The following is a 17,520-nucleotide window of genomic DNA, read 5'->3' as shown; positions in this document are numbered from 1 at the left end:
CAAACATTCTTCCTTGTCATGTCAGAGTTGAGTTCCGATGCATTCTAAAAGGATTGCACTCAAGCAGTGTGACACCAATCTTTGTGTCCTTTCATTAGTTTTCTCAAGTGGACACTTTATAAAAGGCTATGCTTAGTGTATAGTTTGGTCCCAGGTCTTTTTTATAGCATACTTTTCGGGAATAGGTATCAATTCATGCCCGTCAGCCCTACTTAATTTGGTGACACTGCAGGAAGTAATTATTTTGAGGCCTGAAAAAGGACTTCCTAGACAAAACCGCACAAGAAAGTTAATGAATATAAACACACATTTATAATTATGAACTAATTGACATGAGTTTAGTACAGTATTATAAATATATTTTATTTTCAGACTTTGTTAAACAGTGCAGGTGTTAAAAACATTTAATTTACACAACACAGGAGGAAAAAAAGAAGTCTGTTCAACAAAACAGTAGGTAGAGATTATTTTAAAACATTAATGTAAACAGCTTTAACCCATTTAGACCCGTTACAAACGTACGCTGTTATAACCTTTCAAGCTGGGAACACCTCTGTGTCATTTTAGTTTTTTACTAATAAATGGCTGTTGTCAGGCAGAATAGAAACCTCTTATCTCAATATTCTAACTTGTGTGTTTTTTTTCCCCAGAAATGAACGCCCTACTTGATCGTACTACAGTGTCTCACAAAAGTATGAAAAGTAGCAGAGGGCGCCCGCTGGCCTAGCGGTCCAGGCACATGCCACATAATAGGCTCTTGCCTGACAGCGTGTCGAGTGTTCGAGTCCCGTTCATGACGACCTTTGCTGTCTCTCTCTCTCTCCTGTCTGTCTTCACTGTAACTATCAATAAAAGGCACAAAAGCAAAACATAAATAAATAAAAAATTAAATACAAAATAAAAAAATAAAGATAGCAGATCCACAAGCTCAAAACGCGGTACTAAGCAATGTGTTGTGGTCTTGTGGATCTGCTGTTTTTGACCTATGAGGTTTCCACCCGACAGACGACAGCAAGTAGCAACATAATATTTTTCAGAAGGATTTAGAAGGCGTTTTTCTTTTTTTATTATTATTTTTGGCCTCAGGTCTAAATGGGTTAACCGCTCAACTGAACTCATGCTATAACACATTTTCATACACAGTCTCAGTCATACAGTATAAACATACTGTATATCAATTATGCAATAATATATTTGTATAGCATTGTTCTCGTCTTAGGCTGAATCCAAGGTTTAGCTATAGTTCCTTAGTTGGGGACACACCCCCATCTGGGTCAGTAAGCATCTAGTCCACTGGTTCTCAAAGTGGGGTCCGGGGGAACCCCACGGATTCCAAGGGGGGGGGGGGGGGGGTCTCCACACCAGCAAAATCACTTTTAACCACTTATATACAGTAAAAGAAAAAGAAAAATAGCTCACAACGTGTCATGATGGTACGCATTGTGAGTTTAAAGATCTGCTATTTTTTACATTGTGAAAACCTTTTAGACATATTCTCTAATGGTGGTCCCTCCCTGGCACCAACTCTTCAGGTTGGGGTCCATAGCCAAGTACAGTAATCAATCAATTGGGGGGCATGAAAAGTCTCTCCAACTAACGTTTTTTTACAGTGTAGATAGGGGGTCCGAGAGATAAAACATGGTATAAAATGGGGGGATCCGTGGCTAACAGGGATTCCTTGAAATAAAAAGGGTTCAGAGCAGTAGCAGGGTCTGATGAGTGGATCTGCTCCACTGGTGTCTTAGTTCCATATCACTTTAGACTAGTGATGGGGTGGGGGGGGGGGGGGGGGGGGGGGGGGGCACTGGTTTACAGTAATCTACTGCCCCTCCAGGAGCAGTGGGTCACTCTTATCATCATACTGATCATCACATTCCGGCCCAATTCATCACTATGGGGCACACACAAGACACACAAAGCTGGGCATAGGAGGAGGGGATAGAAACTGTATCAAATGGGGGTCTGTGGTCTATAACTATGAAACTGGAGGTCCTTGAAATTAAAATGGTTGAGAATCACTGCTATTGGGGTTTTTTGGGGGGCCCATAAAATTAAAAGGTTTGAGAACCAAATGGCATACAGTAAGTACCTCAACCAATCAGGGGTGGCTGTGGTTACTATGGAAAAAAGTTCCACGTTATGGAAGGTTCTGGGTTACCCTGCGTGTCGGCGTGAACAGCCAAAAGACGCTCACACCTCCTCCTCCTCCTTCCGGGCTGATGATCCATCGTCCCGTGGTCACCTACTCTCCTCACTTGTAAACTGTTTTAAGGATTATGTTCTACTTTAGCTATTGAAAAATAGCAGATCTACAAGCTCATAGCGCGGCACCGAGTGCCGCGCTACGAGCGTGTAGGTCTGCTATTTTTGAAAAATCGTGAAAATGTGGCGCAAATCGTTGAATATATATTCTTTCAGAGCAAACGTTTTTAACTCAAAAATGTGTTTCTGGGAGGTCTCTGACTGGAACTACATATTTTCAGATGGGGGGTCCGGGACCAATTACATATAATTCTGGGGCTCCTTGACCTGAAATAAACCACTGACATAGAAACATCAGGATTTAGAAGACATTTTGTAGAATCGAGCTTAGGTCTAAATGGGTTAAGGTGTCTGTGGTCAGTCATCAGGAGATGTTAAGGCGTGATTTTTTTACTTGGTTGCCAGTGTTGTCGTGCAACCAAAAAACAGTCGATGTACAAGCTCGTCGCCCGTCACATGTAGCGCTTGTAGGTAGGACACCCGCCCGCAACACGGGGTGTAGCCCATAGACATAGAAAGATAGATGCCTCTTCCGGCTCTGGGGCGCGGCGTGTCAAAATTGAAAGCACAATTTTCCCCGAGATTCCTTTGCGAAGCTTGAGCGGAAGCTTGTCAAGCTCCTGCGTACGTCACAGAAGTCCCGGGAAAAGTCGCGCTGTGATTGGCCAGTAGTCACTTCTTTGAGTGGCAGCGAGAGACATGGGAGGAGTCGCATACAGTGACGTCACTTGGGCAGCGACGCAGCGTGCCTTCAGCAAATGCCTTCAGCACTTAATTCCGCTTGACTTCCTGCCTTCAATGGAGACACGTCGGTCCAATGAACTGCAGCGGCCAATGAGGCATCTATATATTCTTTTTATATATCTATGGTGTAGCCCATGGCTTTTTTTTTTAAGCGTGGGAGGTGGGGTTGTTCTTCTGCGGGCTGGTGTTGATGCCCCCCCCTGCTGGGGGGTTGAGGGATAGCAGCGGCAGGGCTGCCTGCAGAGCCCGGTCCAGTTTCTCCTCCAGGGCGTCCAGGCGTCGGTCCATGTGCTCCTTCAGCCTCTGCTCCATCTCCTCCAGACGACGCTCCATGATGTCACCCAGGTCTCTGCAGGGAGGGAGAGGAGGAGAGAAGAGACAGGGATAAAACAATACGGAGGAATCAAACAGAATTCATTATTCTAGAGCAGAATCCCCAAACTGGATCCCAAACGGTCTCCAAACATTATTGGCCGTGCACCCCCTGTTACCTCCTGACCTAGCCGACTCACCCCCCAGTGCTAAGTCTTGTTGTATTTGGCCGAAAATGATACATTTGTAAAAAAGTTGGCTATGAAAGAATATATGTATTCAAAGATTTGCACCACATTTTCAGGATTTTTCAAAAAATAGCAGATCTACAAGTCTAGTTGTATTTGGCCGAAAATGATACATTTTTTAATATGATCATCACAGAATGTCACATGCACTGAGAGACATGCAGCTGTGGTATACTCCCACAGCTGCTCTATACATCTCCTATACAACAGTGGTTTACCGGATTTTGCCGTTTGTGCTAAATAGCACCATAAAACCACCATTACCCTTTTCATGTCACGCACCCCCTAGAAGGCATTCGCGCACCACAAGGGGTGAACGCACCACAAGGGGTGCACGCATGCACCACAGTTTGGGAACCCCTGTTCTAGAGAGCAGTGATTCTCAACCTGTGGGCTGTGCCCATATTGCGGGTACAGGCTTTAGTTTAGACAAACTATCGGTCTGACTGTCATTAGACCGACAACCTACCTCAGTCAAACCCTAACCTAACCCTAACCGCAAGCACGGGAGCAGCGCATGTTCGACCGCATGTCTGACCGTTGTTTCCGCGCGTCGGTCCGTTGGTGTGTCTAATCTGCGTGTGCATCCCGATACTTTTAATGACATTAGACTTAAAAATAAATGCACAAAGTGCACAAAGACCCGCACACTGTCTGCACTTGCAGGTGTGCGGGTCTTTGTGCACGTTCTTTGAATACTGTGAGCCCTGCCTACACACCCGTCTATGAGCCTAACAAATGTATTAACATTCATTTTTCATCAGATAAATGCATACAGATTAATGGAAAGGATTACGCACAACATCTCAAGTAATTGGCTTCAGTTGATTATGGAATAAATTGTGACAACTGACAAGCATAGTAATAGCACCACTTTCGTAGCGCCAATTCATTTCTCATATCCCTCGAATTCTTTTAACCCATTTAGACCAGACACTAGATTCTACAAAATGTCTTCCGACAGTTTTCTGAAAAACCTAGAATTGTATATAATTGGCCACAGACCCCCATCTGAAAATATGTTGTCCCAGGTGACGCCCAGGAGCAAATATTTGAGTTAAAAAACGTTTGCTGTGAAAGAATAATATATGTATTCAAAGATTTGCACCACATTTTCAGGATTTTTCAAAAAATAGCACATCTACAAGCTCGTAGCGCTACGAGCTTGTAGATCTGCTATATTTCAACAGCTAAAGTTTAAAATAATAGTTAATCCATTGAGACCTGGAACGCATCCATGTCACGTTAGCGTTTAACCACATTAACCATTAACCCATTTTGGGGCGGGAACCCCTTTTGGTGTTTTAAACATTGTTATAATTTAGCTATTGAAAAATAGCAGATCTACAAGCTCATAGCGCGCCACCGAGTGGCGCGCTATGAACTTGTAGGTCTGCTATTTTTGAAAAATCGTTAAAATGTGCCTCAAATCTTTCCGAAAATTGTCATGATTTAGAAAACTTTTTTTTTTAAATTTCGACGTCAGGCCTGAATGGGTTAAAGTGGTTAAAAGCTATGAGGTGACACAGATGCGTCCTCAGGCATAAATGGGTTAAAAAGCGATAACTTTAACAGCTTTCTCTCGGTGACGAGAGACCTACCAGTTTGTTGCCGTCTTAACCCATTCACACCTGACGCCAATTTTAAAAATGACTTCTAAATCTTGACAGTTTTCTGAAAAACCCTATGTTTCTGTCAGTCGTTCTCAAACATTTTCATGTCAAGGACCCCCAAAAATATATGTAATTGGCCGCTGACCCCCATCTGAAAATATGTTGTTCCAGGGACCCCCCAGAAGCAAAGCTTTGAGTTAGAAACGTTCGCTCTGAAAGAATATACATTCAAAGATTTGTGCCACATTTTCAAGATTTTTCAAAAATAGCAGATCTACAAGCTCGTAGCGCGGCACTCGGTGCCGCGCTACGAGCTTGTAGATCTGCTATTTTTCAATAGCTAAAGTATAACATAATGCTTTAAATCACCAAAAGCGGTTCCCGCCCAGAATGGATTAAACGTCCCGTCTCTCTCTCTCTCTCTCTGGATGCGAACAGAGACACGACTGTACCGTCTACTCTGCGCCTACATGTGACCGTCAGCTTCTTGACAATAGGCCTCATTGAAACCAACACAGCAGAGCATCAGGCACAATCCTCCCATCCACGTGGGCAGAATATCTCAGTTGTAAGAATCGCCACACACACACACACACACACAGGAAAGGCATCAAGGCTTCAAAATAATTTCAGATGCCGTGTTCAAGTTACTGGATGGGTTTACTGTACGCTGTGTGTGTGTTGATAGCGTTTTAACCGTCTTCCACCATGACACACGGGCGGCAGTGGCTCAGGGGTAGAGTGACTGGATGCAGTTCGAACCCTGTGGGCTCCCCCAGAGTTAGTGTCGAAGTGTCCTTGAGCAAGACTCTGAACCCCAAATTGCTCCTGATGTGCAGGTTGGTGCCTTGCATGGTTTCCTCTGGCATCGGTGTATGAATGTGTGTGTGAATGGGTGAATGTAATGTAATGCACAATCTCTGTAAAGCGCCTTGGATAAAAGGCGCTACTGTATATAAATGCACCATTTACCATTTACACGCATGCGAGTGAACGATCTCAGTACAAACTTGGACCCCAATGTTAACAAGCCAGAGTGCTTTCTTGGGGGTTTAATCTCATTACTGTAGCAGACCTTGTATTGTTTGAACTCTATTAACAGTTTGCAAAGACAAGCACAAAAGTAAAGTAATCAATGGTTGCAAGTTGCAACACATTAACATATAAAGTACATACTGGGCTTAAGTGCAAACTTATACAGCCTGGTTGAACTGGATAACTCCCAGTGGTCAGTTGGTCACCAGGGGGCTCGAGCGTTTATTATTTAATAATAATAATTTTGGTGCTCACTCCTTGAGGTGTTTTTAGTCACTGTATATTTGCACATATGCGAAAGGTATCCTCTGCATATTACCCATCCTAGGAGCAGTGAGAAGCCGGGCTCAGCGACACTTTGACCACCTCGCGCTCACCTGGAATCAGACATGGGACATTTGTACTCACCTAGCCCTGGCTGCGGCGTTTGCGTCGAGCCTGCACTGGGTCACCTGACCGCACACGTCCTGGAGCATGGGCAGAAGGTCAGGGGTGGAGCTTAAGACCTGGCCACACCCCTGGCCCGACGCCTGGGCGTTCAGGAACTGGGACATCATCTCTGCCATTTGGGCCGAGGTTCTCCTGGGTGCTGGAAGGGAAATGGGTTTACTTTACAACATGCCCCTTTGAGACTAGGTTTTACACTCACGGTAGAACGGAGGAGGGCTCAGCGGGCGAGCAACTAAGACACACTCCTAAATCGAAGATGTATTCAAAGTGGGGATTCAATACTTGATACTACAACATCTCAGAGAAAAATATTTTCTCTGAGAATTTTTAATAGCTAATTTGTAGATAATATGGGTTATTATTACGAAAAACATAAATTAACCACTTAAGCACTATATTATATATTTGTAATAAATAAATAAATCACACCCGTGTGAAGTGAGGGGCGCTCTTATCATCGTACATCACATTCCGTGCTCAATCAAACAAATCATCACAAATGTCATTCCGGCCAGCAGGGGGCGTGCACACATAGACACCAGGTAGTGCTAGAGAAAAAGCCCTGGATGGAGTCTACACAAGAATGCAATGGCAGTAGGTGTCACATGGACGGAAAGCATCAGAAATGTGGACCTCTATGGGGACCTACCGCGGGTCATGGACAAAGTCAGAGAGAGAAGGATGAGGCTGGCAGGGCACTGCGTCAGGCACACAGAACTTTAAGTTTAAGTTAAGCAAGTAAATTGACCCTATGGGAGCCAAACAACCCAGGGCAAAGCCAGGAGGGGAAAGAAGCGTACCACCTATGTAGACAGCTTGGCTGCCAACACTGCAGAGCTCAAGAACCTGGATTAAAAGCGTCCAATATACTGTATATGCCCCAAAATCTATAAAGCTCACACACTATTATTAAGGCGGTTCCACGTGTCGCACAAGGTGCCCCTTTTTTTAACTTGAGCACCTGCCCCTCAAAACGGCCAATCACAATTTGCGTCCTCACTGTTATCTTCAATGTTTGTGTTTACACAAACACGGAAAGCTGGGCACAGGAGGCGGCTAGCACCTCAAAAATGGCAGATCTACAAGCTCAAGTCAAAAAAATATATATATTACTTCTTCCACCACTGTTCAGCGGCGGGGGCTCATCTCCGTTCTGCACTGCTGAAGCCGAGTCCACACAGTCTGGAGGATTCCTTAGTGTAGAGGGGGACCCGTGGTGGTGGGCGGCTCCTCCTGCCAGGGCAGACAGGGTCCCACCTCCCATCAGGAGCGGCAGCAGGCTGCCCAGACCACCCGTCTGGTTCTGCAGGGAAACCAAGACATGGCCAGTTACACACATGCCCGCAAGCACGCACGCAAATGTATGTCAGGAGAATTACTAAAGGTAGGGACAATTTCAGATCATTTTAGTTGCATACTAGTCCATACTGTGTCTAGAGCAGTGGTTCTCAAAGTGGGGTCTGGGAACTCACAGGGGGTCCTTGAGGGGGGTTATAGGGGGTCCTCAGCTAAATGAATTAACGAACGACAAGAGAGCACACCAGTGCATTCAGGGCGCACCCATAATGTAGCCCTACTTCTGCACACACGTGCACGGCACGCACGCACCAACACATTCAACTGCACAAGGTACTTGTCTTATGTCGTGTCTTATGTTTGATTACCATGTTTAACTTACTACTTGTATATTATTTTAGGTGAGAACCTTGTATAATAAGCTCTACATAGGTTTCCTTCTCACCTGCACTTTTAACATTATTAAAAGACACATGTGTCTTTTAATAATGTTAAAAAGAAGAATAGAGTTCAAATGGTAAATGGTAAATGGTGCATTTATATAGCGCCTTTATCCAAGGCGCTTTACAGAGATTGTGCATTACATTCACCCATTCACACACACATTCATACACCGATGGCAGCGGAAACCATGCAAGGCACCAACTAGCGCATCGGGAGCAATTAGGGGTTCAGTGTCTTGCTCAAGGACACTTCGACAGTAACTCTGGGGGAGCCCGGGTTCGAACTGGCAACCTTACGGTTACCATCCAGGCACTCTACCCCTGAGCCACCGCCGTTCACAGTGTTGATGCTGAAAAAGCTCCTCTGAACTTTTATTGCACGTCAACATTTCGATCTTATTCGATCTTCATCCGGACATATACGGTACGGAGATCAAATAAGATTGAAACGTTGACGAGCAACACTTCAGAGGAGCTTTTTCAGCGTCACCAGTGAGCCAGTTTCTGTTTGTCTTGCACCTGGGCCACGGATCTGCGTGCACTACCATCTTCATCTTTTAATAATGTTACCTTTGCTCCGTTTTTTATTGTGCAAAAAAATTCAACAAAATAAAACACAAATGATTTACAATTTAGGCATTTAACAGATGCTAAATGCCTTAATCTGCCTTAATCCAGAGTGATTTACAATAAGCAAGAACAAAAAAGCATGGCAATACATCACATACATAAAAAGTAGTTATCATGAAACATGCGTAAACTAAGAACGTAACAGTGGAATATCTATATAATGAAAACTATACATATAAACTATACATACTATACTATACTATACATATATACTATAAAGTGCTATGACTACATAAAAATGCAATTCTAGTGCTGTCTACATAACATGCTATAAGTCTGTATTATGCTATCTAAGTTTACATAAAGTTCTATCTAAGGGGATAAAAACCACGGTAGAACTCCTTACCCTCTGCTGGAAGTTGACCATCTCCATGAGGCTCTGGGCTCCGGGGGACAGGTTGGCCCCCATCTCCTCCACCAGACTCTGGACATGCTGCATGTCGAAGCTGGGACACGGCAGGCCGGGGGCCGGGGCGTCGGTGGGGCGGCGGGCCATGGGACTCAAGCCCACCACGATCCCACCCACTGCCACACTGCTGCGACCGCCCAGTGAGAGAAGCTGGTGTGTGTGGTGGGGGGGTGGGGGGGGGGGTGAGCTTTAGTCATAGTCTCTGGAATAGTTTACATTTAGTTTCAGTCACATTTTAATGTCAGTCTAGTTTTAGTCGACTAAATCTAGTTGATTTAGTCGACTAAAATGAATTTTGGCGGGCCTTGATGCCGTCGTAACGACCGATTTTACACTTGCTGAAAATAGCCGATCTACAAGCTCACAACACGTCGCAGCGTTGTGGAGCTCGTAGATCTGCTATTTTCAGCATGCAAACAAGTGTAAAATGACGTATACTGGATTTCTTGTCCACTAGTCCCTTCCTAACATTTTTGTTAATTTGAACAAATTGTCAATTTAGTCTTAGTCACCATAGCTTAGTTTTCATTTAGTTTCCATTTAGTTTTCGTCAGTGAAAAAAGGTAGTATTAGTCGACGAAATCAACACTGCAACTGACAAGAGAGAAGAGAGCGACCGAGGGAACATGAGGGACACCTTCCTTACCTTCACTTGACACGACGTGGATGGAGTGTCCAGGTTCAGTTGTGCTGCGTAGAAGGGTTCTGTGTCTGCAACGCTAAGCAGCAAACATAAGGAGGTGACATGTCACAGGGTGGTTGTAAAGGAACCCAAGATGGGTCGTGAGTGATGTGAGATCATTCCGTCTCTTTACGTAGCTAAAAATCCGAAATGAGACATGCTTTCCTGGTTTTAATGGGCGTTAATGACTAAATTGCTAAAACAGCCTACCTGTCTGTCTGGACACCGCGGCAGGTCCCCCAGTAGTCTCCGGTGGGGGAGTAGAGCTCAGTGGTTCTGGCCTGGCTGGTGATCAGCAGGCTGCTGATGACAGTCTGGGCCTCACAGCTCAGCGTCACCACGCAGGGCTCACCCACCGTCTGCTGTTCCAGCAACACTGGAACACAGCTGGGGGAGGAGGAGGAGGAGGAGGAGGAGGAGGAGGAAGAGGAGGAGGGAGCCATGGAGGTGGATAGAGGGGACAAGAGGAGGAGGAGGAGGGGGAGGAGGAAGAGGGAGCCATGGAGGTAGAGAGAGGGGACGAGAGGAGGATGCAACAGTGAACGATATGAATGAAAGAGGGAAGAAAATATGGAGAGAGAGAGGGAGATAGAGAGATAAATGAGGGAGGGGAATGCAAGAGACAGACAGACAGACAGACAGACAGACAGACAGACAGACAGACAGACAGACAGACAGGCAGACAGACAGGCAGGCAGGCAGGCAGGCAGGCAGGCAGGCAGGCAGGCAGGCAGACAGACAGACAGACTTCATCATCTGTTTAAAAGACAGTCAGGGATACCAGCAAGACCAACTGCAGACATATAATCACAGTGTGTGGGGGATATAAATAGGGCTGCAGCAGCAGTTAATAATTGAAGCCATTATAAAAGAATAATTGATTAACCCAGTTGATTCTAAAAAACATGTCTAAATCCTAAAAGTTTTCTGAAAAACCTATGTTTCTATATCAGTGGTGCTCAACCTTTTTCATGTCAAGGACCCCCAGAATTATCTGTATTTGGCTGCGGACCCCCATCAGAAGCAAAGATTTGAGTTGAAAACGTTCGCGTTGAAAGAATATATATTCAAAGATTTGTGCCACATTTTCACGATTTTTCAAAAAATAGCAGACCTACAAGCTCGTAGGTGAGCTTGTAGATCTGCTATTTTTCAATAGCTAAAGTGTAACATAATGCTTAAAACACCAAAAGGGGGTGCCCGCCCAGAATGGGTTAATCAAAGAGCAATCACTAGAATAATGGCTAAAAGAAAATGCTGCCTAGTTGCAGCCCTAGACCCAGAGGCATCCTCTCCGTACTCTTTACGTGCAGCCGTCTCCAGCTGCTCCGTTCCGTCCGGGAGGAGAACCGACAGCAGAACGTCACACAGCTGAGCCGTGGAGGTCCAGCTGGACTGGCAGCTCACAACAGGTCCGCTGGCACCCTCCATTAGTCCACTTCTGCTCCAGTACAGTTCAGGGCCAGAGGGGGAACAAACATACAAACGTTATAACTAGGGATGTCCCGATACACTTTTTTCGCTTCTGATCCGATCCCGATACCTCAATTTCTGTGTTAGCCGATACCGATACCGAATACAGATACCAGTGTCGTGATCTCGTGTTGTGTTTATAGCTATATCTCGTGTTGTGTTTATAGCAGATTCATCACTCAAATGTGCACTTGCAGTTGGGGCAACTCCAAAGCAAACTCCACATGTCCCAACATTTTATTTACCTGCCATAGTGTCAACCCCTTACCCCTGTCGGATCTGTGGTTAGACTGGCATATTCACTGATACCGATATGACCCGATATGACAAATAAGGGCCGATCCGATACTTTTCCCGATACCGATACAGTATCTGGACATCTCTAGTTATATCTGAAGTGATTGTGATAATGTCATGCTGGGCTGAGACAATGATTGGCAAAATCAAACATGAGTGACAATTAGAATTTATTGTTGACCAAAGACCTCAATGCGCTAGTGCGCTCCTTTATGGCTGTAGGCGAAGGGTTGAAACTGGCCCCCGTAAAATCTGAAATCTGAATCCCTGAATCCCACCACCCACCCCCTTTCCCTAGCCGCAATTTGCAACTCTAGATTTTTTTATAATGGGATGAATCTAGAGTTGCAATACCCTCCATTGACTCCCCACTCATCCATTTGCGTTTGCGATCTGCTTGTCTTAAACGACGTTAAACTCACCAACATTGCAGCTGTAGTCCAAGCTTGAATTATCCTCTTTCAATCTGCCGAGCTTGTTTTTCATAAAAATCCCCCGTAGACATGTTATGAGCTACTTTCTGTCAAGAAGAAGAAATGTTGGAGTTTGGAAGCGCTCGTTTTTATTAAGGGGTCACGCTGCTGCCTCCTGCATTATGTGCAAATGCGAAACAGATGCATGCAGGGCCGTTCAGTGATTTACGATGAGCGCTTCCAAACTCCAGCAAAAATAATCACTTGCACAGAATTTCTTGACAGAAAGTAGCTCATAACATGTCTGTTAGATAAATTCTGACATGTTGTTTACACGTCATGTCAAGTTGGCCATTCCATCATATTCTGTTGGTCAACACATATAGATGGTGAGTTTAACGTCGTTTAAGACAAGCAGATCGCAAACGCAAATGGATGAGTGGGGAGTCAATGGAGGGTATTGCAACTCTAGATTCATCCCATTATAAAAAAATCTAGAGTTGCAAATTGCGGCTACCCCTTTCCCCTCACTGTATATGTTTCTTTAATCTTTTCCCTATTTACCTCCTTTATGATGAATTCCTGTTGTGTTCTTTGGCTATATAGAAGTGTCTATTTGTACTTCTCTAAATGTTTTGATGAATTGAACATGGTGGACACGCTTGTAAACAAGTGTAATGCTTTATGGTGTTGTCCACTCACAGTTAACAGTCTTTGTATTGAGTTGTGCTTGAAATGTACTGTAATTCTGCAAACTGTTAATACATATTTCAATCAATCAAAAGTCATAGGTTAAGTGTCATTGATTAACTGTGTGTGTTTGTACAGTAATGTCAAGTGTAACATGAAACATAGTCAAAGGACTAAATATGACAGACCCACCGGTGTGGTACTACAACATTAAACATGTTAATACATTATATTCATGTTGCAGTGCGTGTGTTATCATCCCAAAACAACAGTGGTTATTATCAGTCCATCACACAGCTAGCCTTAGAATGGCTGTGATTACATACATTTCATGTATGTGGGACATGAAATGTGTGTAAACTAAAACTATAGCTACCATCATCACACAGCCATAGCATTGACAACATAAACTAAATCACTGCATACATAAACCACACACTTATCCTAAGATGTAGACTCTCGTAGATGCATTTATCGATTGATAAATACATATACGAGTCTAAATCTTAGTCCGACTCTATACATTGGATGATGTACAAAAAACCCACTACAAACTAACGTTTCACTGACATAGACGACCGTTCACCATTGACTGCATAAGCATTGACAATAAATAAATAAATCAATAGATGCTGATTGCTGACTTACTGTACACACACCAGTGATGTTCTGGACCAGACAGTGCTCAGTGCTGTATCTACACCGACTCAAGAATCCATGGTGGGTGCAGTGGGTTGTTGGGTTGTTGTTGACGACATGACGTCATATCGAAGGGACTCGAGGTGCGTCGGACGTCAGGACCCCCATATATAGGTGTCCTCTTTTATTCCTGCCCTACTGTTTTATTTTTACGTTATTTATTTTGTTCATTATACAGTATAGTATAAACATATATAACTATCTCGCGCGCGCGCACGCACGCACACGCACGCGCGCGCGCACACACACACACACACACACACACACACACACACACACACACACACACACACACACACACACACGTGTTGTGGTTACTGGTTACAGTAGATCGCCGTCTTGTGGAACAATGTGACACTGCACTATTAGTGACATTGAACCATTTGAGAGAACTGTAGCCTATTTGTAGTTTTTTTAATTCTCTCTCTTTCTCTCGTTGTCACACACTACCTAGGGCTGTGTTATTTATGCAAGCCTTACCAGCCAGGTTTTCTGATTCTCAAAATATGCAGGGGATGGAAACACAGATTTCTAAATAGATCATTTGGTAATAACAACTGGACCCACAGTTAACCAAACGGGGTCTAACAATGGCACTGTCTTCCCCGTGTGGGATGTCTGACATATCATGTTGATGTGATCACTGTGTGTGATGTCTGTCGTCTGTGATGTCGTCTCTGTGACGTATGTATCATGTATGACCCCATATTTGGGCATGGTTTGGGCCCTCTGTGGCTAATTGTCACCGTCCAATCAAAGAATATTTTAAAGGAGCGTCATCACATATTGACCTCGTCACATCATTTGTCCATAAGGATGCGTATGCTGCAGTGAGACACATGTAAGGACCAAACGTTGGACTTCCCTGTCGTTCACCCCAAACAGCTGACTTTACCTGTCTGACGTAGCACCCAACACCACGTCACCATAGAAACCATAGCAACCCATATCGAGCTAATCACGCATACCTGTCATGTCACCAACACCAGACTGACCAACACTATCCAAGCCTGACATCACAATCTCCATATTTGGACCAGGCTGATGTAGATCCTCATATATGGGCATCTAGCACTAGCACTGGGATCATTAATGCAGAACTCCATATGCATCGTCATCGTGACAAGCTTCCAGACAATTCACATGTCATTGTGACATCAGCATCCAGCCAAGCCCTATTACCCTTTAAATATGTTTGTTTAGCAGAGAGAGAAGGCACTGAAGACAAAGACATGCCTCGACACAGAAACGTAGGGGGTTTCAGCTGCGACGATTACTTTGACGACGAGGGCGACGACGACGACGATGATGATTACTACGATGATGATGACGGCTCCATCTCACCAACGACGGCAGCTCAATTCATCTACTCGAAGCATCACGGGGGGCAAGCGGAGGAGCTGGCACCCGGTGCGTCTGGTACGCCATACTTTTCCGAGGAGGACAGGTATGTCGCCAGCGTCGACCCAATCGATCAGGCCAAGCTGTTCTCGTGTCTGGACCAGATGCGGATCGTACTGGGCGATGCGGTACCGGACACGGTCCTGACCCGGGCGGCCTTCCAATGTGATTACGACCCGCAGAAGGCACTAGATGCAGTCCTGTCTGAGGACGCGGCTACCAGAACCACCGACCCAGAGATGATGGCACTGCCACGAAGATCTAACCAGGAAAAGAAAAAAACACTTCCGCAAAGAAGAGCGTCAGAGGTGCTACCCAGGGTGGCCCGCATGACTATCTCTGGCCGGGGCGGCAGCCCTGGGGACATAAACATGACCACCAAATGTCACAAGACTCCATCTACTAACCAGGCCGGAGGAGGAGGAGGGGCAGACGGGCTCGCCTCGGCTTCCGTCCCGGGACGTGTCCCCGGGAAGCCCAGGCAGCAGATCGACGTCAAGGCAGAGCTGGAGAAGAGACAGGGGGGCAAAGCTCTGTTGAACTTGGTCGTTGTAGGCCACGTGGATGCGGGTAAAAGCACTCTGATGGGGCACGTGCTGTACCTGTTGGGCGACGTCAACAAGCGCACCATGCACAAGTACGAGCAAGAGTCCAAGAAGGCGGGAAAGGCCTCGTTCGCCTTCGCCTGGGTCCTGGACGAGACGGGCGAGGAGAGGGACCGAGGCGTCACCATGGACGTGGGCTTGACCAAGTTCCAGACGGCCTCTAAGATGGTGACCTTGATGGACGCACCGGGACACAAAGACTTCATCCCCAACATGATCACGGGAGCAGCACAGGCCGACGTGGCGGTGCTGGTGGTGGACGCCGGCCAGGGGGAGTTTGAGGCGGGCTTCGAGGCCGGGGGTCAGACCAGAGAGCACTGCCTGCTGGTCCGATCCCTGGGCGTCACGCAGCTGGCTGTGGCCGTCAACAAGATGGACCAAGTGGACTGGCAGCAAGAGCGCTTCCAGGACATCCTCTCCAAACTGGGCCATTTCCTCAAGCAGGCAGGCTTCAAGGAGTCTGACGTGTTCTACATTCCCACCAGCGGCCTGTCGGGGGAGAACCTCACCACCAGGAGCTCCATTTCAGCGCTCACCTCCTGGTACTCTGGACCCTGCCTGCTGGAACAGATCGACGCCTTCGGACCTCCTCAGAGGTCTATAGACAAGCCTTTCAGACTGTGCATCTCAGACGTGTTCAAAGATCAGGGATCGGGTTTCTGCGTGGCGGGGAAGATCGAGGCTGGCTATGTTCATACCGGAGACAGGATCCTAGTGGTACCTCCTAACGAGACCTGCGCCGTCAAAGGCATCACTCTGCACGACGAGGCTCTGGACTGGGCGGCAGCGGGGGACCATGTCATCCTCACGGTCACCGGACTGGACATGCTCACGGTCAACGTGGGATGCGTGCTCTGCCACCCCACAGAGCCCGTCGGAGTATGCTCGCGTTTCAGGGCCCGGATCCTCCTCTTCAACCTCGAGATCCCCGTCACGCAAGGCTTCCCCGTCCTGCTGCACTACCAGACCGTCAGCGAGCCCGCCACTGTACGGAAGCTGATCAGCGTTCTGCACAAGAGCAGCGGCGAGGTGCTCAAGGCGAAGCCGAAGTGTCTGGGGAAAGGCATGACTGCCATGGTGGAGATCCAGACCCAGCGGCCCGTGCCGCTGGAGCTGTACAAGGACTGCAAGGAGCTGGGTCGGTTCATGCTGCGTTACGTGGGCTCCACCATCGCCGCTGGGGTGGTCACTGAGATCAAGGGATGATGACCGGTCGGAGACGGTCCAAGCTGCATCCGGATGAATGCATGTAGGTGCAAACTTAGTGTACTGTCGCTTCTAGGGACTTTTCTTTCATGGACCCTACAGGTTAAAGGAGAATTCCATGCTAGAAGGCTTTCTTACCTTTATTTGTAGTTGTTACGTCCCCACCAAAGAGGTCCAGGTGTTATTTTGTGCAAAAGCTCCTTATTGGCTATTTCCCCTACCATAAGCCCTAAATGAATTGCATTGAAGTTCATGGGGCTATGGGGTGTTGTGCTAATACACTTATTTCCATCGCTCAAAATTATTATTTTTTTGTATATATCCTCTCTTCATAATGTAAATAATATCCCAAGCGGCACACTTTACTACTTATTTCGATGGAAATAAGCGAATTAGCACAACACCCCATAGCCCCATTCAATTCCCATTCAATTCAATGCAATTCATTGAGGGGTTATGGTAGGGGAAATAGCCAATAAGGAGTTTTTGCACAAAAAAACACCTGGACCTCTTTGGTGGGGACGTAACAACTACAAAGAAAGGTAAGAAAGCCTTCTAGCATGGAATTCTCCTTTAATACACATGATCCATCTGTTTCCCCATCCACATGTG

General features: G+C 46.1%; 2 protein-coding genes across 3 annotated transcripts; one reads left to right on the top strand and one right to left on the bottom strand.

Annotated features, from left to right (window-relative positions):
* Nucleotides 1-348: 348 nt before the first annotated feature.
* cUnh10orf88 (chromosome Un C10orf88 homolog) lies at nt 349-13,779 on the bottom strand. 2 transcript variants are annotated; one of them, XM_079492470.1, is made up of 8 exons: nt 13,646-13,779; nt 11,425-11,565; nt 10,335-10,511; nt 10,089-10,161; nt 9,380-9,592; nt 7,778-7,967; nt 6,623-6,803; nt 349-3,355 (listed from the first exon to the last, which is right to left on the bottom strand). In XM_079492470.1, the coding sequence occupies exons 2-8, from the start codon at nt 11,553-11,555 to the stop codon at nt 3,154-3,156; spliced, it is 1,167 nt and encodes a 388-aa protein (XP_079348596.1). In that variant the 5' UTR covers nt 11,556-11,565; nt 13,646-13,779; the 3' UTR covers nt 349-3,153. The 2 variants fall into 2 exon arrangements, with proteins under 2 accessions (XP_079348596.1, XP_079348597.1); XM_079492471.1 differs by having other exon boundaries at nt 13,657-13,732.
* A 1,149-nt stretch (nt 13,780-14,928) lies between these two features.
* Nucleotides 14,929-16,908, top strand: LOC306914774 (HBS1-like protein; the record flags this gene model as incomplete). The annotated part of the gene is made up of 1 exon (XM_079491967.1): nt 14,929-16,908. One exon carries the CDS (start codon nt 14,929-14,931, stop codon nt 16,906-16,908), a length of 1,980 nt encoding a protein of 659 aa, XP_079348093.1.
* Between the last annotated feature and the right edge of the window lie 612 nt (nt 16,909-17,520).

This window comes from Electrona antarctica, assembly GCF_951216825.1.
Source record: "Electrona antarctica genome assembly, chromosome: 22".
Taxonomy (NCBI): Eukaryota; Metazoa; Chordata; class Actinopteri; order Myctophiformes; family Myctophidae; genus Electrona; species Electrona antarctica.
The sequence above is the reverse complement of the archived record's forward strand: the minus strand, read 5'-3'. Positions and strand labels throughout refer to the sequence as shown.